Genomic DNA, 26970 nt, shown 5'->3' with positions numbered 1-26970 from the left:
AGATGTATAAACGGGAGCCAGTCCGTGCGATTTGGAGTCACATTTAGCATGTTATTGGCGGACGCTTTAAACCAGGCCTGAGCAATAAGGTTGATCTTGAGGATGCAAGATGTATAAACGGGAGCCAGTCCGCGTGATTTTGACTCGATTTTGACATATTATTGACGAAGCTCATGAACCAGCTAGGAGATCGGGATTTGCAGAGGAGACAAGGCTCCCATCAATGGATTTTCTGATATGCCAAAATAACTTTTGAAGTCCGTGATATCTACCTTTTGGGAGATCTAACCATCCATTCCGTGGTATCCAACGCCTCGACGCCTCCCTACCCACCATACCCAATGCCTACCCTTTCTCACGCATCCGCCGCCACAGCCGCCATCTTCAACGCTCCCTCGAACGTCTTGTTCCCTCCAATGAACCCAGCCGCATGCACGAACACGCACCCAGGGATCCCACTCACTTCGTCCAGCTTCTCATCCCGCACTCCCTTCCACGCATCGGGTAGATCTTTCCGGTTCTCAAACCCGCTCCCCTCCTTCGACACAGCGCGGATCCGCCACTTGCTGTCCGCATCCCCGTTTTCAGGGAACAGCACATACAGCACCTGCGCCTGGACACCCGGCTTCTGCTCCGTGCGCTTCTCGAGCCCGTACAAATGGTCCGACCACGGAACACCTTCCTTCTTGTAAGGAATAACCATGATCCGGCCGTGGGGGTCGTACTGCAGGCGGTCGTTGTAGGCCTGTGTCACGGTGGCGCGGGCGGGGAGCCAGGACTTGTACGCATCCGAGAGGTCGAGGATGAACTGCTCGCCTGTGAACTCCGATGCTCGAGCGAACCGCGCGTCTTCTTCGGCTTGCGGCGCGGTGTCCGAGAACGAGGTCGGCAGCGGCGCGCGGTTGTACCGGCCGACCACGCTTGCGATGCTGAAACCGCGCTCTTCGAAGTTCTTCTCTATGCCTGCTTTTGCGATAGCTGAGCTGTTGTATTGGTCGATGCCGTTGTCGTTGGCGTCGAAGGACTCGATGAGGTCGGTGTAGAGTTTCTCCCATAGGATGGTGACATCTTCGGATGCGACGTCCAGGCCGGTGTGCTGTGCGATGATGTCTTTGCCGAAGTGGAGGTAGACGAGCCCCGCGGAGGAGAGCTTGGTGTTGTGGCCGGGGTAGACGGCAGAGAACTCGCGCTGATGGTGGTCGTAGCGGTTGGTGGAGGCATCATAGACGCCGCCGACATCGACGACGGTGTGGCAGGTGGAGAGAACCGAGGGGTCGCGGGTGCGGACGAGGGGGGAGGAGGCGTAGGTGGGGAGCAGGCGGAGCAGGTAGACGGCGAGAGCTTCGTCGGCGTGGAAGTGGCCGCTGTGATGTGTCAGTTGGCTGTTTGGTGGAGATATATCAAATTCGTAGGCGCTATCAAAATTTGAGGCTGCAGGGTCTCGTCAAGATATCCGTACGCTGTCGTGGCACCGCAGGACGGGCTTCAAGGTGTTTCTAATTATCTGAGCAGGATAGAACTCATCGGATTGAACAGTCCGTAAGCTGGCTGGACTCCCTCAAACGGCGGGCCCAAATAGGATGATATCTGAAAGCCCCACCAGCAGTGATACGAGAGTAACGCAAATCTATGGCGAGGCACTATACAAGGACGTCTTTCCGAGTAGTCACAGAATGAGGCCTGATGGACATGAAAGTCGCTCAAGAATTTAAAAAGACTCACTTATGCGTTCCGATCAAAGGCCCAGCCATCTTGAGCTTCTTTGCGGGGGTCTCGGAGGTGCTCATTACGCGCAAGCGGACGACGGGAGCAATTGATGTTCTGCAGAGGCGTGTCGGACGGAAGAGAACGGCGCGTCTCAGTGCGTGCATTCAACAATGGGCTGAGAACAGCGGTGAGGTCGGTACGGTGAAAGGTGGGTTGTCTTGGAGCTTCCTCTTTGGCCGCCCGAGTCTGGAGGCGTGAGGCCCGTTGGCTCTTGGGCGGGCCGTTGGAGCGCTAGGATTAGAGTGGTAAGATTGCAAATAATAAACCTCCAGAACACCATCACCGAGTCCCTCCCGCGACCTGTCCTCAAATCGAAACCTGTCTCTCCCTGCGGGCTCAGTTTGGCCCGTGTTCCAGTGCCGTTTGTTCGCTCTCTGGACGCTCTTCCGCCTGGCCATCCGCAACTCACTCTCTCGTCCTCACCAGCAGGCCCCTGTCCCGATCTGTGGGATCTCCAATAGCCTGGCCGACCAGCACGCGACAGTCCAATTACCCGCTTCTGGGCCTACGCCGCGCAGGAGGTTGCCTGTCACGCCTGCTCTCCGCAAGCTCTCCGCAAGCTCTCCGCAAGCTCGCCGCAGCCTCGCGAGAACACCAGACGACGACCTCATCACGACCCTCTCTCGGCGACGTCCCGGCCTCGTCACACCCACCGCAACTCTTGCACGTGAAGATAAGCTCACCGCCAAGCATCACAGGTCGCCTCCGACCAAAATTACACGTAACCACCACCGCGCCCGCACCACGTCCTCCACCACGCCAGCACCTCCAGGACACTCTCCCGCGCCGGCTGCGCGTTCCACGCGTGTCTTCCTTACAACGAGCCCCCGGCGCTCCCTTGTATACTGCCTGAGCGCGCCCCAGAGCGTGCTCGGCGCAGCAGGCGCACATGTGGCTCACAAGGGTTGCCTCTTCGGCCACCTTCCTGAGTGCCATCATCTTCACCATACCGCTAGCCTTCGACATAGGCGGTAGGACCTGCGGACTGGCCTTCTCCCTATCGCTCGCCAGCTACTACTTCTTCTATTCCGCCCTCCGCCTAGCGACGCCTGATGGATCACGGTTCCGGTGGACCCTTGTGCAGCTGATTGCGTGGACTCAGTGGTTCGTGTTGCCAGCGCTGCTGATATGGAGCTTGAATAAATTCTCCGTCGACTCGGACAACAACGGTGGTTGGGTGGAGCGAACCTTTGGCGGGAAGCGGGCTCACGACTCGTCGGTGCAGGAATGGCTGTTTGGCAGTGGTGGACTGGTCGAGAGCGCCACTATCGGCAGCTGGGACAAGATTCTGAGATGGTCGACACCCGTGTTCCAGATTGGGGAGGGTTTCTGCAGCTTGCTCGTCATCCAAGCTGCTGGCCAGATCACGCGCTGGCTTGTGAATCGGGAGCGAGGAGATAGCTGGATGGTACAATCGTCCTGTGTTGTATTATCGTCTCAGCTAACCATCTTTCTAGATCGGACTGTTGGTCCTATCCGCATCCATTCTTTCTAGCTCCGTCTACTTCCTTTGGCGAATTACTACTTTCCCAGAGATCAGCAACGTGGACGCCATACTGATCGGCGCTGCCATCACATGCTCTGTGTTCCTGTGCTCTTGGGGCATAGGCAGCGGACGGGGTAATCCGGTGGAAAGCTCCCTCTTGGTACGTTCAAACACTCGGAACTGATTCCGACTTTCTAACGCGAGTCTAGTTTGCCTATGTCACTCTCTGCATCTATCAAATCTTCACCGACTACCAACCGTCTAGCTCTGCCGAGGCCAGCCCTCCACCAGCCCAGCCAGCTTTGCCTCCTCTCCCTCCGATAATCATGGCCTCGTATACCACGCTACTGCATATCTTCTCAACATTACCTACCATGATCCATTCCGGTTACAACCTTATAGTTGGAGCCATTATGACCATCACGCCCTCCGTCATTATTTCGCTCGCTTACCGCGTCTTCGTCATGTACGCAAGTGCTCGAATTATCCCGGCTATCCGCGAATCAGGTGCTCGGGCTCTCACACAGGACCCGTCACTAGATGACAGTGATGAAGCGGGCCAACTCCTAGGATTCCTAAGCTGGTTTAGCCCGAGCATCCTCATAGCTGTGTACACAAGCCTGTTGATGCAGCATTTCGCCTCGACCAACGGTGATGGATCGAGTAATGGTGACTGGTGGAATAGTCAGGGTGGGGACGCCGGAGGCAACTTCTGGAGATGGATCAATCTAGCGGTCACGATGGCATTGTACGCGATCGAGCTCAAGATTTCGAAGGAGGATGACGATGGGAGACTCACGAGTCACTGGAAGTCGGATTGAGCATTCAGAAAGAGGCGTGGCGTATCACATTTCGCCCCAAATTGAGCCATCAAGGTCACCCATGGACCTTGCGAGCATCACGCAATGCAGCGCGGGAACACCACATCGCGGACGTTTTGTCCCTATTCACCACTCTCCAGTTTGGCACCTACTCCGTTGGTCGCCTTGGGAATAGAGTTGCACGGTACATATCTGTGCCTCACACGCCTTCCTATCCAGCCTGTGTGCCTTGCATCTTGGATACCCCTCTATACCCCCAACGGCCTCTTTGGCATCATTCATAGACAAGAAGCCATTTACGAAAGCATGAACATCTACAAGCGCTATATCATGCTACTTCACTACCATCACAAGCGTTCTTTACGCCTCGCTTCATCGACCGAGACCACCCCCCCATACCCCGCTTCAACACTCCAACCCACGAATTCGCAGCCTCCTCAAGTCTTCCTCCAACCCAACTCAACTCCTCCGCAGCATTTCTTGGCGTACGGCATGTAATCCATCGGTGGCGGCATCTCTTGCAATCGGATCGGAGTATCACGGATTGACAGGACTTGTAGCAAGGACTTTTTTCATGTACTGTATAGCGGAGCTGCGCTGGTTTGCACGCGAAATTTCCGGCTAGCTAGGGTAATCACAGACGGAGCGAGGTAGATATAAAAGAGCGGGATTGACAGGATGTTGCGTGCTGTGTTGTAATACCCCGTTCTTCAGATTCTTGATTGCGATTAGGAACGCTTTCTAATACTGAAGTCTGCCTTACCTCATCGAGCTTGGCTGTGATATTTTGCTTGGTTCGCTTTACGTATTTTGCCAAAGAACCAAGGAACAAACTCTCGAATTCGGCGAGGACGCGTGTCTTCACCCGTTATGTCTTCATCGCGCATTAACTATTTTCTTTTTTTCAAGGCTATAAAACCCCTTTAATTCCTTGGCCTCACAGGAAAGTTGCTGTGGCTCTATGGATCTATCTGATATCTCATATCTAACTACCATATGGTACTCGTCCTTCGGGACACTTTCCTTTTGCTTCTAGGTTCGAGTCGGCACAGTGCCTGGTCGGCATTGCTTTCTTTTTTGAGAGTGTATTACTTCGGTGCATTTTTTTTTCGCTCTGTGGTGGGTATGAGGGTCCAAGAATTTGATTAGGAGCTATTCCCTTTTCTTATACGAGTCTCCACGCAACTTCCATAAAGCTGATCCTCACATGACTTCTTTTAACCTATATTGTGAGCTGAGAGCCTTCATACGCCCCAATCGCTCAGCGGCCTCCAGTTCAATCAATTACAGATATCTTTTATCCTCTTCCCGTAGCCTCACGTTACATATCAGGATACGCCTTATACGCCCTGGTCGCTGGCCAAAAGAATCTCGCAATCGTGCCAGCTACAGCCATGAACTGCGGTAATATCTGTCAGCATGTGCATGCCGTATAAAACAGCCACACATACCGCTTGGTCAAGGAGCTTGATATTTCCCGGTAAGGAGATATATGCATCGCCGTCCCAGAAAGCGCGCAGGGCGTCGATGATGGTCATGCTGCCGGATTGGGTCATGTTTCTGAAGAATCTGTGAAATACTAGCTTTAGCAAACGACCGTCTTCCCCATGCCCTTCTGTGTTTTGCACGAAAGCGGAGCACAGAAGACGACACAATCAAAAGTCATGAGGATGAAGAGATGAAGGCATGGACGAGAGCGTTTCACACGACATACTCAGCCTTAAACTCCCCGCTGGGATCCGTCAACTCCTTCAGCATTGCCTCCTCGCCCTCAAACGCCGCAAAAGAATGAACGTGCCACCGCGGAATCTTGAGTCTTTCATCACCAGCTGCCAGCACCACGCTGCCGGTGCCTTCGAGATAAAGCGTCATGCGCCCGCGGAGAACTTCCATGTATTCGTCGTGATACTTATGCCAGTGCCCCGGGACCTCGAGCTTCATAGACCCTGGTTTGCCGTCATATGTCGTTTCGGTCCAGTTATGGTCTAGATGGCCGTCGGGCTTTGAATCGTCGACCATCACTTTCATTACGCAGCCCTATTTATATTGCTATCAGCCTTGTCACCTCTCGCCATACATCTCCCTTGAACGCATACCTTCCCAATCGTGATGGTGTCTACGCAACGAATTTGCGCCATGGATTCAGTGTAAAATTAGAAGCACCGTTCATTGAAGTTAGATAGTTGCGATTACAATAGATCTTGAAAAGAGGGCTGGAATCGTCGCTTTATTCTCCGCTGCAGGTGGCGCTCGGGCCTCAGGATTCAAGCTTCCCCTCACAACATGAATGCTACCCTTCAGCCTTGCTAGAATACAGGCTGTTATTAGCTAGCCTGTGCTCTGAAAAGGTTATCTTTTGAATGTCAAGGCTGATACCCGCTTAACCCTTCCGGTGATTATCACGTGCCCTCGATAAAGGACTATCTTTCTACGCTCCCCCTTAAGCCTTCTTCTTCCGTTCTGAATGTCATGGCGCCGCTTATACTTTAATGCCTAAGCACGTTTTCCGCTCTTACTTCCAGATGGCATAAAAATAGGGGAAGTGTAAGTAGAACAATATCGGAACGTTGAAATGGCATCTTAGGAGAAGCTAGGTGATCCTGAAGGCCATCTGTTATGAATTATTGGGAACTGCGATGTTCCAGCCGTAATATCTTGAGTATGCTGTGAATAGATATGTGCGAATTGTAGAAAGTGAAAGGAACACAGGACGTCGAGGTAACCTTAAACCAGGCATCCAAAACTAGCATGCCGAAACGAGCTTCCCCAGATTATTCTCCACGCCGCGTGCACCTCCGAACTACGACCGCGTGCCCAAACTTCTACCACAACGCCCCTTATACTTGTAAACCGTTCTACTAACCTTTCCATGCGACGTCACTGCACCTAGTCGCAGCAACGGCCTCCCACGAGACCCTCGAGCTGCAAAGCATGATCGATACGCCCGCGGATGCACCGCTCCTGCACGATTCCGATGCCGACTCACACCGCTCCAGCCTCGACAGCTACGACAGCTCTGATGCTGTGGATGAGAGCGCGCTGGTCTCGCCTGGTATATTCATATGGGTGCTGACATTCTGTGCTGGAGTGAGCGGGCTGTTGTTTGGATATGAGTGAGTTGCTTCAAGGGTCTACCTCGGGATTCCATACTATGCTCTAGATACATTGAGGTTGCGCAGTATTTGCTAACATGTATGGGTGGTATTAGTACTGGCGTCATCTCCTCAACCCTAGTGAGTATCGGCTCAGACCTCTCCTCCCGTTCCCTCACCACGCTGGACAAGAGTCTGATCACGTCTGCTACGAGCTTGTTCGCCTTGATTGCGAGCCCTCTCACGGGGGTGCTGGCAGACTCTTGGGGGCGCAAGAAGGTCATACTGCTCGCGGATATACTTTTTGTTGTGGGCGCGCTGTGGCAGGCATGGTCTGGGACAGTGTGGGGGATGATTGTTGGGAGGAGCATAGTTGGGTTGGCGGTGGGCAGTGCGAGCTTTGTGGTGCCGTTGTATGTTGCTAGATTTTCTACATTACTCCCATTACTCCCATTACTTGCACTTCCTACCTGACATTTTAAGCTAAGCTACTGGGAGAACAATTTGTTGACTCGCGGTGTAATAGGTATATATCCGAACTCTCACCCTCTCCATTTCGAGGCCGCCTCGTCACAGTCGCAAGTCTCTTCATTACCGGCGGTCAAGTCGTTTCATACATCATCGGCTGGCTCTTCTCCACGCACCCGCATGGTTGGAGGTGGATGGTGGGTCTCGGTGCTGCGCCGGCCACGATCCAGTTTCTCATATTAGAATTCATGCCCGAAACACCCAGATGGCTTGTTAAAGCAAATCAGAAGGACCGCGCGAAGCAGGTCCTACTACGTGTGTATGGTGGTGGCGATGAGATTAAACAGATGGTAGACGCAGTGCTCAGACGAGTGGAGAAGGAGATCATGGAGGAAGAGGAGGCAGCAGGGGAGAGGTCGAACCCAGAATTGCCCAAGACGGGCTGGAGGGGTAGGATGGCCAAAGTAAACGACGGATTCGCGCAAGTCGTGGCTGTTGGTGGGAACCGGAGAGCGTTGATTATAGCATGCATGCTTCAAGGATTCCAGCAATTGTGCGGATTTGTGAGTGCCCCATGTCGTGCTTCCCTCGAAGTGCTCTCTTCCGTGCTAATTTTTCGTGTCCAGAACTCCCTTATGTACTTTTCCGCCACAATCTTCGCACTCGTAGGCTTCCAGTCGCCGACGCTTACATCCCTTTCAATCGCATTAACCAACTTTGCCTTCACCCTCGTGGCCTTCCACAGCATCGACCGTATTGGTCGGCGCAGGATTTTGCTTTATTCGGTCCCCATTATGGTCATCGGTCTCGGCCTTTGCAGTGTAGCCTTCAACTTCGTGGACATCCCTACACACGAGTCTTCCGTTGCTACAAGAGGGATCGATAACGCAGGAACACGAGCATGGCCTCTGATCATCCTAATCGCCATGATCGTGTATGTCGCGGGATACGCCATTGGTATGGGAAATGTACCATGGCAGCAGTCTGAGTGAGTGCTTTCCTGCCATCTACTGCCAGGGCTAATCATACCCCAGGCTATTCCCACTCTCCGTCCGCTCCATCGGCTCCGGCCTCGCGACCGCCACAAACTGGGGCTCTAATTTCCTCGTTGGCCTGACCTTTCTCCCAATGATGGACCTGTTCACGCCTATGGGCACGTTCGCAGTGTATACTGGGGTTTGCATAGCATGTTGGTTTACTGTGTGGCGAATCTACCCCGAGACGTGTGGCCTGAGTCTTGAAGAAGTTGGTGGGCTGTTGAGGGATGGGTGGGGCGTAGAGGAGAGCGTGAGGAAAGCTGGGGAGAGGATGCGAGAGAGGAGATGATAGAGATGGTCGGAGAATTAGATGAGTAAAAGAACGCCACTAACTAGATTCCCAAACATGCGTGCAGCCGTCTCATTCGCTGCATCATAAGGCTGGCCTTGCCGAAGTCACCCGATTTTCACACCTCCAAGCCGTGTGTGCTTGCAAAAGCGTTGATCTAGAGGCCGGACCGGATGCAATGGATCATGTTCCAGCTCTTTCATGGGTTTCGTTGCTAGCCTAGCCTGCAAGGTTCCCCTCTTCCCAGCGACCAGAATGTAACCCTTCAGCCTCATGAGGTTCTGCAAGGCTGGTTCTAATGCTAGGGATATCACGCACCTCTCTTGTGAAAGGGCTAGGATCGTGCAGCAAAACGGAACTACCTGAGCACTCTCCAAGCGAGCCAGCATGCATTCGAAACTCCTTCGATGCGAGCCCTAACAGTATGCCCAATTGCTGAGCCAGCTTACCCTTGCGCGCGATAAAGTCTCCAAGCCAGGTTAGTCGCTAGGATGATCAATACTGTGTACAATTTGTTGCACCTACAAAGGTAGAGACGGAGGATCTGAACCCCGTTCATCTACTTAGCTGCTCCGCAATGTTCAATATACTGCGCGTTGATCCTCGAACAGAACAGTTTCTCTTCTACACACCTCTCTTTTCCTCTTTAAACTATAGCCACTATGCTAGACGCCTTTCTCCTTATTCTCACATCCGTAGTTCGCCTAGTGTCTTGCGATAACGTCTAAGCACACTGGATTGTTCCCGATGGCACCTTTGCCTGATCTCTCGCAGAGGTTCGGCATCGGTGTCGCCCTAGGGCTCTCCTGAACGGGCTGGGATTCCGGCTACACAGACGCCTATATCGACGGCGTGACTATCGCAGACCTCTTCATCGCATCTTACGACCCGAACACAGTAAACTGGGCCTTCTACTAGCTGGTAACTCATCCACCTGCAAACATCAATCAATATATGCGTTAATAGAAGCCGCTGCAAGAGAGCATCAATATCAAGAACCCCGGCACCTACAGCTGGCAGATCAAAATCCCCCATAACATTCTCGCACAGACGGATGAGTTCGTGCTGCGCTTCGAGATTCCGAACACGGATTCGCGGACGACGTACACCGGGAGCAAGTACCAGATATCGTCGAATGGCCTCATTACTGTAGCGGGAGAGGCGGCTAGCTCTTCTGCTTCCTCCTCTGCAGCGCCCACTCCCAGCTCTACGTCTTCAGTGGAGCCAAGCTCACGCTCCACATCGTCTCCAACATTCTTACCGACAACGACATCGACACCAAGCCCAACTACGCTGCCATCGACATCCACATCAGAAGCATCATCACTCCAACCAACCACAACACCAACCCCCTCCCACGGTCTCAGCACAGGCGCCAAAGCCGGCATAGGCGTCGGCTGTGCCATCGCCGGTCTCGCCCTTCTCGCTCTCGTCGCCTTCCTCCTCTTCAAGCGCAGAAACCGCAGTGGCCCTGTTCTTGCTCCGTACCCGGCCGACCCGTATCCCGGTGCAGACAACAAGAACCAGCCGGTGCCGATAGTTGAGATGGGGTCGGACTATCCGCCGCATGAACTGCATGGGAATGCGTCCCCGCAGGCGCAAGCACAAGGGGGTTATGGGTATCCGCCCGCGACTGTAAGCGAACAGGGGTATCCTCCCGCGGAGATGGGCGTGTATCCTCAGGGGTGGGAGCGGCGGTGAGCAGGATTTTGGGAGCATGTTGTTGGGCGACTGCTCTATCCGTGTTAGATGAAAGATGAAAGCTTGGCGTCGTACTTCCTCAGATCATCGGATCGTGGTGTGGGAGTCACGCACTTGCTGACTAACCTGGCGGGATTGGCGTTTCGTGCGCCTATAAAAGCTCCTCTCTTGGTCTATTGTATCAGGCTACGCGGAAGGAGGCAAAAACTGAGCGGGCGGAAAAGTATGGCTAGTTGGCGATCAAACCTCCTCCAGAATAGTTCGATGGGAGCTAGTGGAGGTTTCGTTCACTGGAGTCAAAATGCGCAATCTCTTCTTGCATGGTGGAGAGTTGGTGGCTGTGGATCAAATACAGCGAATGAACCAGAAGTATGGGTGGAGGCTGAGCGTGAGCGTGAGCGATCGAACGGATAGTATCGAGAGGACGCATGTGGGGATAATCCTTCGACCACGCTAATGCTCGTCAGCACCTTTCAAAGCTATAACCTCGCATCTCCGTGGAACGATGGGTACTTAGATCCGACCAAGATGACCCCCATCATATGAAAAATATGAAGGACAGGAGCAGAAATATTTAGCGGTGCACACATCAAAGGCTTTCCTCGTTGGGTTGAACCTCTCCACAGAATCCCCGCGTTAATAGTGCCACATCCGAGGGAGGCTTGGTATTATTTTGAACAAGCCCCTCCCAAGAACCCCCTGCTATCAAGCAAACAGTCCCAAGCACCCGTCGAAGTTTTATACCCCAATCCAAGCACCAAAACGTGACTAGCACATGACCTGTCACTCTTCCAACGCATCACAAGCAGGATCCCGCATCACTCACTCGCAAGTCACGACCAGTACCAGTCGAGCCTATCTCGTGTCTATTCACACCTCCTCTCTCCTTCGCTCATAGATTAGTGGCCTAGTCTCAGGGGCTCGTTCGGTAACGGGCTGCGGGCGGCTGATGGTCGCAACGTCAACTGCGCTGTTGTCGCGGAGGGGTGGTTGTAGAGGAAAATCGGACACTGATTCTACGATGTTAATTGGAGAGTGGATATGTGGATGTTGTGGAGTAAGGTCCCCTATTGAATGTGCGCTGGGCCGTGGGCGTAGTTGAGATTGCGGTAGGAGAGGTCCGGAGGGTTAATATTGGGCAGGGAGGTCTGCGCGGAGGCAGGGGAGTGAGTGCACCGTTTGGATGGCGTCGGTGCGGGAGGCGTCGTGGCCTTGTGGGGGGGATAGCGGCCCGGCCGGACTGGAGGGGTTTTTGGAGGCGACGCAGCGGATTCTGAGGGGAGGGGAGATCGAGCGGTCGTTCTAGATGTCGAGAAGAGATTCAGAGACCGGGGTTTGAGGGGAGCAGGAGTGACACTTTAAGGAATTTGAGTCGTACATTTCTTCAACTCTAGGCCTCGCGTCTGCTATATCATTATCACTCACAAGGACTATCTTTACACCAATATCTTGATCGATTTCTATTATGTTATCGGGCGAGCCAAGCCAAGCCGAAGGGAGCCCTGGGGATGGTAGTAGGACGCCGTTCAGACACTCGCCGACAGCTTCCTCATCCTCTGGACCCCTTCATCCACCCTACCACCCACCCTCTGCGGACAGACCGCCCGGATTAGCTTCGCTCGTCCCGCAAACTCAACTCCTCACTACTCACCAACCAACACCCATCCTCCATCAATTCCAAAAAATTGATTTCTGGTTCGTCCATCCGCACGAACCGAAGCCCAAATCAAGTTCCCAGACTTGGAGCATTGCCAAGCACCTCGACGCAGGCGACCATCATCACCAGGCCTCCCTTCGCACCGCCGACGACCTGATCCATCTAGAAGCCATCGACGCCTCAAAACACTTATATCACAAAGCTTCCATCCATCCGAAAACCATCTCGAGAGTATCCAGAGACAAGTTGATTCTCTGACACCCCCATCCGTACCCATAACCATACCCATGTAGTAACGCCAGTCGCTGATGCTATGCTTTTAGTGTGTTGCGGCAGCCGAGAAAGAAGACGCACGCACTCCGAGAGTAGCCTAGCCATCGCTAAATGCAAAGCAATTAGTCGGAATCCAGCACAAGGGTATCGGTAAAAGAAGGAGCTAAAAGCATGCGAACTTCATCTACAGCGACCAGCCGTGCAGGGGCTTTGCTTTCCAAAGAGAAGCTGGGTTCCCGCGACAGCGTCCGCCGTCGAGTCGCAGATCCTCATTTCACCTCCTCGCCGCCTTCCGGACCATGGGCGGCTGGTCCGGTCGGTGTAGGGCCCTGAGGAGGCATCGAGTGCTGTTGCGAGTGTTGCTGCATCATAGGCTGGCTGTAACTGGCACTCGGAGTACCTCGATGGGGCTGTTGCGGATATTGATTATGCTGGTGTGGTGATCCGTAGTGAGGTTGGTGAGGCTGGGGATATGGCCCGCGCATCGGAGTCACTGGCGGATAGTTAGCTTGCAAGCTACCGGTAGCGAGGGAGCATACTTACTTGGCCCCTGTGGCATTTGGGCGAACATTTGAGGTCCGACCTGACCATTTGGCTGCATATAGATGACAGGCTGTTGTTGATGTCCTTGCTGCGAGCCTTGATGGCTCATCATCGGCGCGCCGGGTCGTGGACTATTAGGGAAGCTATTCGCCCCAGGTGGTGCTGTCATTTGCTGAGGATAGTGAGGGAAGGCAGGCTGCGGGCCAGGAGAATACATGTGCATCTGTGGGTTCTGTGGCATACCCATGTACGGGCCAGCTGAAGTCTGGTTAGTCATCATATGTCCTCCCATCGCAGGGGGGCCATTGGGGAATCCAGGCTGTCCACGCATGCCTGCTGGATGCATGTTTGGGCTCATACCGAATTGCATGGGCGGTTGTTGGAAAACTGGCATCGCCTGAGGTTGTCCGTTGTACATGTACGGCGGCATCGCGCGTGGCGAAGGGTGCACAGACGAATTCGATTGCGAGAATTGCATGTGGTGGCCGCCATCGAAGTGATGAGGACCATTCTGGTTGTGGTGCGGTTGCACCGCACGGTGCTGGGGCGTTTGCTGTGGGTTATGCGCTTGCTGCATGTTCTGGGGGCCCTGTAGATGGGGCGGAAGTTGATGCTGGTGTGGAATGGGTCCGTTGCCCAGTGCAGTGTGAGGAGCTGAAATGGGCTGAGGGGGTGTGGGCCTCTCGAACATTTCCACGTGATTCTTCTCCTTGTTTGCGTCAGGGACGTCCCAAGTAGGTGGGGTACGATAGGCCTGTGGGATGCCGCCGTTGGCTGCAAAATCCTTGGTTTTATTCTCGTCTTGGACTTCTTTCAACATGCGCTTGATGGGGTTAAAGGCGTCGTCGAAGGGTAGGGTCTCACCAGAAGGCTTCTGGTTTCCGAAGAAGCTGGTGATGGGAATAATGGGAGTCTTGCGAGGCTCCGGGCGGGATGCTGCGGAGTTAGGTCTAGGGCTGCTTCCTGCGCTTGGGTTTCCACCGGGAGTGAAAGCGTTAGCATTGGGGTTGGGCTTGAAATCCGCTGCTCGGACATTAAATCTCGTTGAGGCGGTCGATGTAGGAGTTGGAATGCCACTGGAATTCGCAGACGGTCCAGTAGGTGCGACGATGCGCATATCCTGGATGGGGACTGGTTGAGGCACGTTGTACTGTGAAGTTCCTGCTCTGTGCTGCTGCTGGGTCACAGCAAGTCGTTGACTTAGCAAACCTGTGCCAGTGCCAGATCGTGGAGGAGGCTGGTTCGTATTTTGGTTTTGGATGTGATTTCCTCCTGCTCCTCTCATCGGTACTGAATTGTAGTTCTGATTGGGGCGCTGTCGTGGCATGGCCTGGCGGTCGGCGCTGGGAGATGTATGAACGGGATCTGGTTTGGCGTTTGCTGGTCGCGGAGCCTTCTGGTCAGCAACAACCGTGGCCGGCTTTGGTGGAGTCGACTTCTGCTCCTGAACAGCCTTCAGAGCTTTTTCGACGATGTGCTTCTGCTTCCCTTCGTCCTTGGCAAGGATCGGGACAAGATCTGTTGGAACAGGTGTGTTAAGCTTGAAATTCTGAGAGAACTTCTTGAGATCGTTGAGTTTGACAGCCTTGGATTCTCGGGCCATGGATCGTTGGCGCTCCTGAACACGCAGCTTTTCAGTCGCTGAGAACTGCTTGAATGAGTCAAGGAGGTCGTGCTCCACGTTGGCTGTTGCGTTGTCTCCCCGGCCAACTTTGCGTAGTGCCGGTACGCCTGCGCCCGGGGGCTTGAGAGCTGCAGTCAGTTTCTGAGCAGACTCGGACAGCGGCTTTGAAGCAGCATTCTTTGAGTCGATTGGGCCCTTGGGCACTTCAACAGTAGCTGGGATAGATGGTTCTGCCTTTGCGGCCTCTGGAGTAGGACGCTTCTCTGTTCCCGAAGAATCGGCCGCTGCCGGTGGCTTCGTTGATGTAGAGACGGGGCGAGCAATTTGTGACGAGATGATGGCCGGATCTACGGGCACGCTAGGAACTGATGGAGCACCAGTGGGTGCACGCTTAGCTGGGGCTGTGTATCTGCCAGGTTGTCCGCTCGGCAGAGGTGGGAAGTCTCGTCGAACTCCGCTATATCTGTAAAGTATGTTAGCGACTGATGGAGGAGACAAGCACACAAGACTCACTTCTCTTCCTCGTCGACGCCGCTATCATCGACATTGGCGTTGCCACGCTCCTCGTTAACGTGTGAGTTCAAGGTACTGCTAGTCTCTATCTCACGTGCAATCCTCTCTGCACGCGCAGCCCTCTCCTGGTATAATGGGTTCGAGCGATCGATGGTCGTGGTGTAGATGCTCTCGTCGTAGGTGCTCTCGACGCCAAAGCGTTGCTGGTTAGTGGCGAACTGGTCCCAAGTAGCTTTGCCAGACTCCTCCAAGGTCAGGCCCTCGTGAGCATCGGAGGATGGTTCCCAGCGCTGGAGATTTCTTTCGCGAATTGCGAGATTGCCTGAGATATCTGCGTCTGTTCTGAAGCTCGAGACTCCTGCATACATGGTGAGCGACTGTTGAAGGATTGAGTGGAAGGTGCCATTACCATTTTGTGGCCTCGCTCGGGTCTTATCAAGCACCACATTGGCGACGTTGAGGTGGGCAACATCGCCGATGTCACAGGTCATGACATGATTGTCGCCAACGCCGACGTAGTCATCTGATATCTCGCTAGCTCCATTGACCTGCTGGTCGCCGGTTGTCTGCACACGCTTCACCATCTTGAAGACGTAGCGCATCTCCGAGGGATCGAGCGAGGTGCCAGAAAAGACACCGGTATACTTCTCGCCGTTCTTCAGTGTGAAGTTGGTTGGCAGGCCCTAAGTGGAGAAAGAAGTATTAGCTTGTGCTGATTTGATCATGGCATGCGGTGTAACAGGAGATTCCTGGGTAATTGGGTTGTGCAACGTAGGTCGCAGCCCACAGATGGTGATCAAATTGGGTAGTAGGGGGAGATTCTTACCGTGAGACTGGCCAACAGGAACATCATCCTATCGTTCATGTGTTTCATGTATGAGTGTGATTCGTTGGAAGAGGAGGGAGGGCCCTGGGCTGCTGGAGTGGCTTTCGAGGGATTGGCCACCCCATTGGAGTTGTTCGCATTGGAGGCGCGCTGGGTGATAGGGTTGGTACCCTGTCCCCAAGCTTTCTGTTGAGGGGGAGGTTTCCTGAGAGCAATCCCGGGTCAGCAGACGGAGACAAATGCAGGGGGCCAGCAAGACTAGGTCCGCAGCAATTCAGCAGACGCAGAGGACTGCGACGGTAATCAAGATGGCCCGCGATGGCAGCGATTCACAGATAAGTTGTCGCACGGGTTATCCATGTGACTGGATGAACGTCACACGAGAAAGTGTCGCTCAACGAAACGAGACGAGCCCAGCTCCGCGACGGGAGTGAGGCGGGGACAGAAGGGGAAAGTCTCGAGCATGGGCGACAGCGCGAAAGAGGGTGGGAACTAGGAGAGGAGGGTAAAGGCCTACCGTTGGTTTCCATCAAGGGGACTGCCAGCCTGCTTGCGCGCAGCGTCGGACTTTCCAGACGACGACATCTTGAGTTGTGGGCGGCCCTGGGCGGACAGGGCGGCGGGCTGCTGTGTGGAGGGCCCGTTGGAGGCTCCGTTGACAGAGGTCGCGGTGGACATGGCGTTGGCGGACCGTGCCGTGGAAGGTTGAGGTTGAGGAGAGGAGTAGGAGAGACCGCTCTGGGCCGTCGAGCTCAGGGTCTCTGTCAGCGCAAGGCGGACAATGCACGCACGCTGAGTCGGCGGAGGGCTGTGAGCGTCCTGGGAGGCCCGGCGGGGCGTCGCGAGGAGAAGAGAGAGATGTGGGAGCGTGGGACGGAGTTGAGGCTGGCAGGTGTGAAGTTGTAGACCTGGAGAGTGAGGACTACGACGGTACGGGGTACTATAGCGCCCTCGTTGCGGTGGAGCTAGCGGGAGGATCCACGGATCAGTCGTTGGTGCGTGGAAGGATGCTCCAACAACGAAACGGCGCCACAAGGAGACGGCCGACCACAGCGAGGCGACGAGTGAATTGGGTAGAGCAGCCCGACGAGCAGCTGGAGCGGAGGCGCGCGATGAGAGGCAGGACGGGCCAGATATTGAGGATGCGCCGGCAGCGTGTGGGAGCAGCTCTCTGCCCAGCAACCCCCCGGTTTTAGCAGCCAAAGGTTGTGTCACCGTTCATAGAGCCATGGATGTGCATGTTTCCAGAGCTGTCCACCGTGGATTCACCCAGGCTGCCGTTTGGTCTGCGCGCCTCTGGACCTCCATCCACACCTCCATGCTGCCTCCATCACGCCTGTCCGGTGAGCGGTGTGCACTCGAATCACAGCGAGCATTCACAGGAGGCCTGCTCTGATTTGGCCGCATTGTGCCAGCGAGACGCCCAGCGCCTCACACATTAAACGTCGGCCTCGCTGTCCAGATGCGATTGCACCCTCCGCCCCACTTCTCTGTCTGGGCTCAGGCCGAACCGCAGGCTCCACGACCGCCCCCGAAGCTTCTCTCATCGTCGTTGTATGTAGACTGTGAGACCAGTTCACGTCTGGGGGCGCTTGCGCGGCAAATGCACCTCTCTAGGGCTGCAGTGGCGTCCGCACACTAGCCCCGAGTGAAGTCCACAAGCTGTAAACACCCGATGCCGTCCCGCCGCCCCTGGATACGTAGCGTTGCGCGCAGGAGAGACCTGAGGGCAGCTGGATGTAGAGACAACGCAGCAATACGAGCCTGTGCCCACCTGACGCTGACCTGACCACGCTGCCTGCGCGACACTGAGGTGGCTGGGGAGAGAATCCCGTCCATGCATTCTCGCGGCTGCGCTTAGCCTCTCCCAGGGTGTCTCCCAACCTGCACCACCAAAGTCGCAGACCTTCATGCGAACGACACCACCGCCTGCATCCACGCGCGCCGGAACAGCGTGCCCAAGCTATGCAGCAGTACCCCTCCGGATCCCTCAGGTCCAACCGCTCGTCGCCTGCCCAGGACAGTGAAGCCACGCTCTACCCTCCCTCCCACTCCTCCACCATGACCCTCCAAGGCGACGATATCGGGCCTCGCTCATCCCAGGGCTCAGGACGCTCTGGGGGCTCGCGCCGTGCGCAGAATGTACGTCCAGAGATTCCGCCCTTCTCAGTTTCCTTACACCCATCTGCCACGTGGTACAGCTAACATCGCCCTCCAGCTCCCACAGCAGCTCTCGCAGATCGAGAAAAGCGTCACCCATCTGCTGGTCGCCACCAAGCAGCTGCTGGAAACCCTCACCCTCTGGTCCCGTGGGACGGCGACAGAGAGCGAGGTCTCTGACGTCTACGTCCGCCTCGGATACGAATTCAACATTGCTTCACGGGCCTTCAACGCCATCGGAGTCGATACCCAGGATCTTGGGAACGTGCCGGAGCTATTACGAGGCATACTAGAAGAGACGCTGAGTCAAGAGGCTTCACAGTCGAGCTTGGACAACTTCCTGCCCAGGATAAGAGACATCATAATAAACTTGCTACATGGGTTGAAAAAGAAACAACAGCGGTTGCGCCAGCGGAGCGGGAGAGATGGCACAGTCCCGAACGGGACCAGTCCGCGACAGGACAGCGTGGGCAGCACCAGCGAACTGGAGGATACCCAGGCGCGGTCATCTAGCACGAGAGTGCCTCCACCCAGGCAAAATAGCAGCGACTTCGCACCTGACGGCCTCCCTCCACGTACGTCCTCAGTGCAAGGCAGAACTTCACCCAGCAAATATGACAGCCTACCTGCAAATCCCAGACCTAACCGCAACACTACAGCGAGCCAGCACTCCAACGATTCCTCCATGTCCAGCAATACGATGCAGAACATACCCGTCATTTCTCCGTACCCGCAGGAAGACAACATGCCTGGTACCGCCGAAGGGCCACCTCCTCCTTACGTGGACTTTCCACCGCCACCGCCCCCTCCTCCTCCGAAACAACAAGATGCTCTGGCTGCTCTTCAACGTGGCGGTGAGCTAGAGAGAAGAGCTTCCAGGCGATTCTCGGCCTATCAAATTCAAAAACATTTGGGAGGCTCAAATGGGATTCCCATGCTCCCTCCACAAAATTCTCCTGTACCAAACAGGGGGCGCGACGTGCGGGAGTCAATGAACGCTGTTCGGACAAGAGGCTCAATGCTGCACAGTCGACAAAGGTCTCACCAAAGACCAAACATAGACACATCTCCCAGCCGTAACGACCTCACGGACCGCCGCATCTCTGAAGAAAGTAGTCAAAGCTCGCAGGCACCACTAATTAAACCTCCCAGGGAACCGCAACCAGAAGATAGCCCCATAGAGAAGACGCCGGACGATAAACTGGGTGCAGCCCCCGTGTTTCCGGAAAGAGATCAACCTTCTCTTGGGGCTACCATTAGCGGTCCTCTGGGAGAGCCGGTACAATTGGTTGTGGACGATGTGGAAAATGAGCCAGTGCAACCAAAACCATCAGCGATCCCGGCAAGACATGGATCCAGGAAGTTTAAGTCTCCCTCTCCAAGGGTGGATCAGTTTACGCCGGAGCAGTCTCCTGAACCTGGTAAGGAACTGACTTTGTTCCTGCAATACAAGAGCAAGATAAAGAAGTTTGTCCTACCTGACGGCTATAACGATCTGTCTCTGGCACGGTTGCAACTTGCTTTCATCGAGAAGTTTGCGTGGAACACTCACAGCAACGGCCTCGACCTACCAGAAATCTACATCCAAGACCCAGTCTCTGGGGTACGGCATGAGTTGGAGGATCTAAGCGACATCAAGGATCGGTCTGTGCTTGTGCTCAACGTGGAGGTTTTGGACGAAGTCAAGAGGCATTTCGATGAGGGTCTAGGGGGATTACGTCGTGTGGTAGAAAGCATCAAGACGGCTGTTGATGATCAGCAATCCGCGATTCAACGAGTCTCGGATCGCCAGCAGGACGCAGCCAAAGAGATCGCCAGCATATCTGCAGCGCCTACCTTTTCCTCGGCTCGCGTGTCAACGGCGCTCGCTCCATCATCCCCTGCACCAACAACCGCGCTACCGATAACATCTGCAGCACAGCTGAACGAGGTCCAGTCTCTACGTCGGGACCTTGCTGTCGTCCGCCAGACCTTCTCCTCATTCACATCAGACATCAGTGCTAGCATGGCCAACATCCGCACAAAGGCTGCCGCCGTTAAATCCACCGCCGTCAAAGCCGCTCTACCAGACCTGTCTGGCGACACTGGCCGTGCTTACGTTAACACTGGCAAGAAGCAGCTCCAAGACGACTCAGAGAAGATCGTCGACCGCGTCGACAACCTGCAGGATTTGGTCGAGGACCTCCGAAAGGACGTCGTTTCTCGCGGCGTGCGTCCTCTGCCTCGCCAGCTCGAAAGCACCGCCAAGGACATTGCCTCCGCGACCGCCGAGCTCAAGAAACTTAAAGACTTCCTCACCCGCGAGAAGCCGCTGTGGACCAAGATCTGGGAGCAAGAACTCCAAGCCGTGTGCGAGGAGCGCGATCTCCTCACCATGCAAGAGGAGCTTGCCGCGGATCTGGAAGACGACCTCGAGAAGGCGGCGCAGACCTTCGAGCTGGTCGAGCAAGCTACCAAACAGCAAAATCTCCAATCCGGGGGTGCCGCTACCCCCGTAGGGACCCGCTCAGCTAGCGGCCGCAACCTCCTCCACGCTGTCGGTGCTGACAGGGCAGTCGACCCACGCCAAGCTAAAGATGGCGTGCTCGGCGAAGTACGCGCGCTCCAACCTAACCACGAAGGCCGTCTCGAAGCTATCGAGCGCGCAGAGAAAGCCCGCCAAAAAGAGCTCGAGAGCCGCAAAGAGGGCGAATTCAAGAAGGAACTCGGCTCCTTCGTCGAAGAAGGCAAGCTCAAGAAGAGCGGCGGCGTCGAAGAGGCAGAGCGGCTCCGCAAAGCAAAGGACGAGCGCATCAGGCGCGAGGTCTGGGAACGGCAGCAAGAGCGCGCGCGAGCAGCGGCGGAGAAGCGAGAGGCTGCGAAGGCGGCACAGGCGGCGGCGGCGGCACAAGCAGCGGCAGGTGGTGATGACACCGCTGAAGACGCAGGAGGAGAGACGACGACTACGGAGGATGCGCCGGGGAGTGGGAGCCCGCCGGAGGTGTTTGCGGAGGCGAAGGAGGTGCTGCCGGGTGAAGGTGCTCAGAGCCCTGCTTGATCGCACTAACTTCCTTCTTCATCTTCTCCTCTCTTCGCACCGTACCATCTCTCCCTCTTCTCCCTGCTGACCCACAGCGCAATCCCAGTCTCATCGCCCGGATCCATCCTAACCAAGCTCCCCCAGCGCTCCAAGACCCTTCCCCCAGGGTCGAAGCCAAAGCCTAATACCGCTACCACGGTCCCGCTAGACGACTCGCGACTACACAGCCATACCCACACGTTCGCGTCCAAATCCAAGGCGAAGATAATGATCCCGCTACCGGTCCCGAGCCCTCCGAAGACAACGGCCTGCGAGCGGCCGCGAACCGCGCCCAGTAACGCGAGCGAGCAGAGTCTGCCGCTTAGTATGGCTTCGAACACTAAGAACGTTTCGAGCTGGTTGGCGGGGTTTTTGGGGCGCTGATGGGCTAGTTTTAGCTTGGCGCTCCTGTAGATGTGGAGGTAAACAGAACAAACACAGCGGAATTAAGGGATGGACAGCATGGGCGTGGAGGGCTAGGGGAGTGTGTATAGAGCTCCACCCCGCGCCGCCATTACAGGACTATTCGAGCTCGAAGTATTCTTCATTTCCGACATGTCTTCCTATGTTTCTATTATTTTTTAATTTATTTCGTCCCTGGTTTTTCCATTGTTTGAGCGAGCGTGTTTGGATTGGATGGGGACATTTTTGGCGTTTTTCTCTTGTGCTTTTGGGGCGTAATTATGGAGTGCTGTCTCTTATGGCCTTGTCAGGGGTGGAAGGTGTGTCGACAGAGGTCGCAGATTCACGTGTACTAGGGCCTGATCTGGGGACTAGTCGATCACAGGAGGGGAGAGCGGCGGACGAATCGATCACAGTGTGGAGGCTTCTGAAACACATTTCATTCCGTGACGTTTTGCCCGTCTTTTTGAACATTGGTCTACCGCTTCTAGCCACCTCAGCCGTCGGTGCACTGTTGTGTACACACATTGCAGTCCTCTACACAGAATCCACCACCATAACTTTCGAACACGCTAGGGGGAGAGTGCAGGGGTATTAGGTGCAGAAAAACAGTCGTGTAGACCTACCTTACCGTAACTCCGGAGGCCGCTCATAAAGTCGTAACCGTTGTCAAAGAGACCATCGAAACAACCAGAATTCCAACGCCTTCGCTGATGCATTCGCTTTTCCTCTTTTCTTTCCAAAAGAAGAAGCAGAAGGAGAATCGTATCGTAACGTAACTCCTCGTAAGGCTACGCAGGCCCCCTAGGTGCCCACCGCCGTGTCGTTCAACGCCACACACACGGCGCCCCGATGATGGCCGTTGTACTGCCGAATGATGCTCTGGCTGTTCAGCTCCCACAGCCGCGCGTAGTGGTCGCTGCAAGCCGTGACGAGGTACGCGCTGTCGGCGCTGAAGGCGCAGTCCCACACCCAGCGCTGGTGCCCGTGCAGCGTCGTCTCGAGCGGGAAGGCGTCCTTGTCGCGGTCGGCGGGGAGGTTGTCGGCCGGCGTCACGTTATGCGGGGTCGAGGTGTCGGTGGACCAGATGCGCGCCGTGTGGTCGGCGGAGCAGGTCGCGAGGTGGCGCACGTCTGGGGAGAGCAGCACGCGCGTGATGTAGGTCTGGTGCGCGACGAATTTGCAGACGGGTGCGAGTTGGGTGTTTTCGCCGCGCATGGCCATTTTCCAGACGTAGACGTTGCCCTGGAGATTCGTGAGTCTTAAAATGGGGGAATTGAGAGGGGTGGGGCAGGAGTATGGGAGGAGGATGGGATGAATTTTAGAAGTATGGGATGAGAGCATATACCGCGTTGTTGCCAGCGCAAAGCATGGAGCCATCGCTCGCGACAGTGACGCTGGAGACAGAGACGTCGTCCTCCGGGATCAATTGGTGGGAGCACTTGTTCTCTCCCAGGTCCCAAATGCGCACGTTTCCACCGCGGTCGCAGCTGATGAGCTCACCCTGGTTGGGGTGGATGACGACGTCGTTGACGGGGACACCATGGGCGTAGTTGCGCTGGACGGTGCCGATACGGGTGTCCCAGATCTTGACGGTACCATCCTCGGAGCTAGTCACCATCCACTTGCCCTCGCAGTGGAATGCGACGCCCGTGATGTTGCTCGTGTGGCCCTCGAAGGTGAGAACGGCATTGGGATTGCTGGAGCGGATGTCGTAGAGCTTGACCGTATGGTGGCCGGCGGCGGCGAGGAACTTCTTGTCCGGGGAGATGCAGAGTCGGTTGACCTGCGAATCGGGGTGCGGGATGGTGCGAGAACAGATGCCGGAAAGAGCTTCCCAGAACCGGATAGTATGGTCATAACCAGCTGGGTCCAAGTTAGCTGACTGAGATCGAGATGTAGCTGAGGAGCTTACCGGTACACAAAATTACACTCATGATGGTGTTGAGGTCGACGCGAGGCGGAGGGTAATACAACACGTAGAGCTGTAACGGTATTGTATGATACAGAAGGCGGCAAAAGAGAGGGTGGTTGCAGCGGAGAAACTCCAGAGGGGTGGTTCCGCGCCTGAGGTTGAGAATCGTGGAGGCTCGTAGTTGAGGTCTCACAGAGTGCCCGCGCTAGGCGGGAAAAAAGTGGCACCCCAAACCCGCCGGTCACCGTCTGGGGTAGCGCGAAGAGCTATCAGGCGTGTCAGAACAGTCGTTTTTCGAGTCGCAATAGCATACCAAGGCGCCTCAAGCGGTGCTAGGCAAGTGTACCCAAGCCTAGAGAGAGTGGTTGTATTGAGTATATGAAGTTTTAGCAAGAGTCTCAGATTCGTGCATTGCCACTTTTCGTTCAAGGGAGCTCATCGAATGCCAAGCACGCGGTAAACTAAACCATTCCTTACGGAGAAATCCCAAACCGCCAGACCGCGTTTATACCGAGTTCACGTGATGCTCGTCCTCACTTTCTGCTCATGCAATTTAGTGGCATGCGACAAGTTAGAATACATGCGTTTGTGCGCTAACATACAAACGTAGAACATGAAGTCTATTTGAACAGCGCCGAACAGCGCCTGAACAGCGCTCGAACAGCACACGGAACACGGGCTACAACACCACGTACCCGCCATGGTATTCTGTGTAGAACATTAGGTTGAGATAGTGTTGTTTCGGGAATAATGCTACCCCAAGATTGAGGATATGCATCACGTGAACTCGGTGCAAACCCGGTGCTCGCGGTTTGGGGATTTCTCCGAAAGGTTTCCGCGACCACGGCGAAGAAACTCCCCGCAAAGACCTCTCTAGGATTAAGAGGCAGGCTGATAATCGACCCCGCTGTTTGCGAAAGGACGTTGTTCACAGATCTCCGCCCACCTTACCCATATCTGGAATAGTAAACAAAGCTTGGTATGTCTTGGTGAAGCTTAGCATTGCTTGGTCCACTGGGAAAGGCTCAAGGACCATGCAAAAGGCGGCGATCATCATGCCGCAGAAGCTGGTGAGGAAGGTGGAGCTGGCCGATCTGATGGGTGTGGCCAATCGCATGAGATTAGCTCTGGCATTTCATGTGACGTTGTTTGCGCACGGCTAAGACGTTGAGCTCCGGCTTGGCGGATACCCTAGTAACACATCCTCATCCCGATTGAGAAGATATCTCGAAGCTGGGAAATATGGATATCTTCATGCTCCCGGATATAAGAGACAATGTCAATTGGTGGGATAATTCGAGAAGCGCAACCAAGCTTTGCACTCTGTTCCCTGCGTAAATATGGAATTCCGAGGGATTTAATCAAGCATCATCATGATGATGTATGCAGTTTCAAGGAGCATATTCATATATATATATAAACCTCTAAGAGACGTACCACCACTTTACCACACACAGCTTCATCAACAGCTATACGTGCAACCACTTCACATCCACATAATTCATTGATCATGGATCCCAACAACCCCAACCGCGAAACAAGGTCAACACCACAGTATGGCCTTTACCAGCGTGAAAACTTCTGGAAGAGCAATAATGGCGAAACCGTTCCTTTCAACACCGGTACGTCTCCCCTCAAGCCACTGAGCCGTCTCAAGCTCTCTTCCACATGCCCTACCTTGGCCATCCCCCAAAACCTTGCTTCCCATCCATTTTCCAGCTTCCTTCTCACACCCCCACAGACCCCGCCAAACTCGAGGCCCTCGCGAAAGACCACCTCTCCGAAAACGGCCGGCTCTACGCCTCATCCAACGCTGGACTCTCCCACACCCACACCGCGAATCGCCAAGCCTTCTACCGCCACCGCATCATCCCCCGCATGCTCGTTGACACCAACACGCGCGACACCAGCACCACCATCTTCGGCCACACCGTCTCCGCCCCCATCGGCTTCGCGCCCATCGGCATCAACAAGATCTACCACCCACTAGGCGAGCTCCCCGTCGCGAAAGTAGCGGGCGAGCTCGGCCTGCCCTATTGCCTGAGCACCGCGGGGTCGCAGCCTATCGAGGACGTGGCGAAGGCGAACGGGGACGGGCTGAGGTTTTTCCAGCTGTACATGCCGCATGACGATGAGCTGACGCGGTCGTTGTTGCATCGGGCGTTTGATGGCGGATTCAAGGCGTGTATCCTCACGCTGGACACGTGGCAGCTGGCCTGGCGCCACGACGATGTCGCCACGAGCAACTACGCATTCTACCACGGGATCGGCGCGGACTTGGGCTTGAGCGATCCGGTGTTCAAGAAGCGGTTGAGGGAGAAGGGAATCGATCCGGCCAAGCAGCCCAACGAGGCGGGCGCGTTGTGGATTGATAATGTCTGGCACGGGCGCGCCCATACGTGGGAGAAGGTTCAGTGGGTGATGGGCGTGTGGCGGGAGATTTCAGGGGGTTTGCCGTTCTGTCTAAAGGGGATTCAGAGTGTGGAGGATGCGAAGAAGTCCGTGGAGATTGGGTGTGAGGGGATTGTGGTGAGTAACCATGCTGGGAGGCAGGTTGATGGTGCCAGTAAGTTGAATATGAGTCTAAGGTATGAGGGTGAGGTGCTAACAGCGTTCAGTTGCGAGTCTAGATGCTTTGGAACAAATTGTAGACGGTTAGTGTGGACATATTCGCAAGCTTAAGACGCAGCATTGCTAATCGTCATTATTAGCCGTGGGGAACAAGACCTACATCATGTTCGACTCCGGCGTTAGAGGAGGCTCCGACGTATTCAAAGCCCTCGCACTCGGTGCCAAATTCGTCTTCGTTGGGCGTCTCTGGGTTTGGGGTCTCTCAATCATGGGAGAGACTGGAGTCCGGCATGTCATGAAGAGCTTGTTAGCTGAATTCGATATTCTGATGAATGTGGCCGGCTTCCAGAATATCGATCAGATTAACCGGAAGACACTCGGTATGCAGTCTTCTGTCCAAAATGGAATGCTGCAGGTGCTAATATTGATTAAGACTCTTTTGAGAAGAACTATCAGCTTCTTCCAGTGAAGTCAGCACTTTGAGATTAGTCTATGACGTACCCGAAACGTTGGGCTGATATTTCAAGTTTGTCTTCGACAAGTTTCGAAACGGAGTATTCTCCGACCTCTCCCGAGGTCTGAGTTGTCTGCCAAGATCTCTCCTTTAGATATCGTGCAGTAGATCAGCAATTGGAGAACATTGAAGACTGTAAATAGAGGACAACATTGTTAGAAAGCGCTTTTTGTTAGAACTTTTAGACTTACAAGGCAAAGGAATGTTATTGAAAATCCATTGGTCACGTGCCCTAGCAAATTGTTCTCACGTT

The 26970-nt window shown here is 54.9% G+C and overlaps 10 protein-coding genes across 10 annotated transcripts; 6 read left to right on the top strand and 4 right to left on the bottom strand.

Moving 5' to 3' along the window:
* Positions 1-97: 97 nt before the first annotated feature.
* Positions 98-1838, bottom strand: BDZ99DRAFT_463494 (metal-dependent protein hydrolase). Its single transcript, XM_033720095.1, has 2 exons — positions 1723-1838; positions 98-1364 (listed from the first exon to the last, which is right to left on the bottom strand). The coding sequence occupies exons 1-2, from the start codon at positions 1785-1787 to the stop codon at positions 356-358; spliced, it is 1074 nt and encodes a 357-aa protein (XP_033576697.1). The 5' UTR covers positions 1788-1838; the 3' UTR covers positions 98-355.
* An 818-nt stretch (positions 1839-2656) lies between these two features.
* BDZ99DRAFT_488584 (ICE2-domain-containing protein) lies at positions 2657-4074 on the top strand (the record flags this gene model as incomplete). The annotated part of the gene is made up of 3 exons (XM_033722914.1): positions 2657-3175; positions 3225-3413; positions 3463-4074. 3 exons carry the CDS (start codon positions 2657-2659, stop codon positions 4072-4074), a joined length of 1320 nt encoding a protein of 439 aa, XP_033576696.1.
* Positions 4075-4985: 911 nt separating this feature from the next.
* On the bottom strand, positions 4986-6681 carry BDZ99DRAFT_463492 (uncharacterized protein). Its single transcript, XM_033720094.1, has 4 exons — positions 6171-6681; positions 5789-6111; positions 5526-5643; positions 4986-5473 (listed from the first exon to the last, which is right to left on the bottom strand). The coding sequence occupies exons 1-4, from the start codon at positions 6210-6212 to the stop codon at positions 5396-5398; spliced, it is 561 nt and encodes a 186-aa protein (XP_033576695.1). The 5' UTR covers positions 6213-6681; the 3' UTR covers positions 4986-5395.
* A 324-nt stretch (positions 6682-7005) lies between these two features.
* On the top strand, positions 7006-8960 carry BDZ99DRAFT_477108 (general substrate transporter; the record flags this gene model as incomplete). Its single annotated transcript, XM_033722094.1, has 5 exons — positions 7006-7187; positions 7283-7579; positions 7693-8197; positions 8261-8622; positions 8669-8960. 5 exons carry the CDS (start codon positions 7006-7008, stop codon positions 8958-8960), a joined length of 1638 nt encoding a protein of 545 aa, XP_033576694.1.
* Positions 8961-9622: 662 nt separating this feature from the next.
* Positions 9623-10661, top strand: BDZ99DRAFT_477107 (uncharacterized protein; the record flags this gene model as incomplete). The annotated part of the gene is made up of 2 exons (XM_033722093.1): positions 9623-9658; positions 9927-10661. 2 exons carry the CDS (start codon positions 9623-9625, stop codon positions 10659-10661), a joined length of 771 nt encoding a protein of 256 aa, XP_033576693.1.
* A 2199-nt stretch (positions 10662-12860) lies between these two features.
* BDZ99DRAFT_388593 (uncharacterized protein) lies at positions 12861-16682 on the bottom strand (the record flags this gene model as incomplete). The annotated part of the gene is made up of 6 exons (XM_033715584.1): positions 12861-13084; positions 13135-15221; positions 15272-15629; positions 15681-15954; positions 16098-16302; positions 16615-16682. The coding sequence occupies 6 exons, from the start codon at positions 16680-16682 to the stop codon at positions 12861-12863; spliced, it is 3216 nt and encodes a 1071-aa protein (XP_033576692.1).
* Positions 16683-18019: 1337 nt separating this feature from the next.
* On the top strand, positions 18020-21419 carry BDZ99DRAFT_35341 (AIP3-domain-containing protein). The gene is made up of 2 exons (XM_033714560.1): positions 18020-18239; positions 18316-21419. Exons 1-2 carry the CDS (start codon positions 18063-18065, stop codon positions 21292-21294), a joined length of 3156 nt encoding a protein of 1051 aa, XP_033576691.1. The 5' UTR covers positions 18020-18062; the 3' UTR covers positions 21295-21419.
* A 168-nt stretch (positions 21420-21587) lies between these two features.
* BDZ99DRAFT_35328 (uncharacterized protein) lies at positions 21588-22442 on the top strand. Its single transcript, XM_033714557.1, has one exon. The coding sequence runs from the start codon at positions 21881-21883 to the stop codon at positions 22313-22315; it is 435 nt and encodes a 144-aa protein (XP_033576690.1). The 5' UTR covers positions 21588-21880; the 3' UTR covers positions 22316-22442.
* Positions 22443-22521: 79 nt separating this feature from the next.
* BDZ99DRAFT_388463 (WD-repeat protein-like protein pop3) lies at positions 22522-23654 on the bottom strand (the record flags this gene model as incomplete). The annotated part of the gene is made up of 3 exons (XM_033715574.1): positions 22522-22962; positions 23066-23583; positions 23633-23654. 3 exons carry the CDS (start codon positions 23652-23654, stop codon positions 22522-22524), a joined length of 981 nt encoding a protein of 326 aa, XP_033576689.1.
* A 1444-nt stretch (positions 23655-25098) lies between these two features.
* Positions 25099-26950, top strand: BDZ99DRAFT_444213 (FMN-dependent alpha-hydroxy acid dehydrogenase). The gene is made up of 5 exons (XM_033717884.1): positions 25099-25254; positions 25374-26198; positions 26251-26286; positions 26344-26583; positions 26637-26950. The coding sequence occupies exons 1-5, from the start codon at positions 25143-25145 to the stop codon at positions 26684-26686; spliced, it is 1263 nt and encodes a 420-aa protein (XP_033576688.1). The 5' UTR covers positions 25099-25142; the 3' UTR covers positions 26687-26950.
* The last annotated feature ends 20 nt before the right edge of the window (positions 26951-26970 follow it).

This window comes from Mytilinidion resinicola, assembly GCF_010093595.1.
Source record: "Mytilinidion resinicola strain CBS 304.34 unplaced genomic scaffold BDZ99scaffold_10, whole genome shotgun sequence".
Lineage (NCBI taxonomy): Eukaryota > Fungi > Ascomycota > Dothideomycetes > Mytilinidiales > Mytilinidiaceae > Mytilinidion > Mytilinidion resinicola.
Note: the sequence above shows the minus strand (reverse complement) of the source record. Positions and strands in the feature narration are given on the sequence as shown.

Coding starts and splice junctions, on each gene's coding strand:
- BDZ99DRAFT_463494 (XM_033720095.1), bottom strand. CDS start 1,787: ATGAGCACCTCCGAGACCCCCGCAAAGAAGCTCAAGATGGCTGGGCCT. Junction 1,365..1,722: donor CCTTTGATCGGAACGCATAA/GTGAGTCTTTTT, acceptor GACACATCACAG/CGGCCACTTCCACGCCGACG.
- BDZ99DRAFT_463492 (XM_033720094.1), bottom strand. CDS start 6,212: ATGGCGCAAATTCGTTGCGTAGACACCATCACGATTGGGAAG. Junction 6,112..6,170: donor ACACCATCACGATTGGGAAG/GTATGCGTTCAA, acceptor CAATATAAATAG/GGCTGCGTAATGAAAGTGAT. Junction 5,474..5,525: donor TCAAGCTCCTTGACCAAGCG/GTATGTGTGGCT, acceptor ATATTACCGCAG/TTCATGGCTGTAGCTGGCAC.
- BDZ99DRAFT_35341 (XM_033714560.1), top strand. CDS start 18,063: ATGCAGCAGTACCCCTCCGGATCCCTCAGGTCCAACCGCTCGTCGCCT. Junction 18,240..18,315: donor GCTCGCGCCGTGCGCAGAAT/GTACGTCCAGAG, acceptor ATCGCCCTCCAG/CTCCCACAGCAGCTCTCGCA.
- BDZ99DRAFT_35328 (XM_033714557.1), top strand. CDS start 21,881: ATGTTTCTATTATTTTTTAATTTATTTCGTCCCTGGTTTTTCCATTGT.
- BDZ99DRAFT_444213 (XM_033717884.1), top strand. CDS start 25,143: ATGGATCCCAACAACCCCAACCGCGAAACAAGGTCAACACCACAGTAT. Junction 25,255..25,373: donor AACCGTTCCTTTCAACACCG/GTACGTCTCCCC, acceptor ACACCCCCACAG/ACCCCGCCAAACTCGAGGCC. Junction 26,287..26,343: donor TTTGGAACAAATTGTAGACG/GTTAGTGTGGAC, acceptor CGTCATTATTAG/CCGTGGGGAACAAGACCTAC.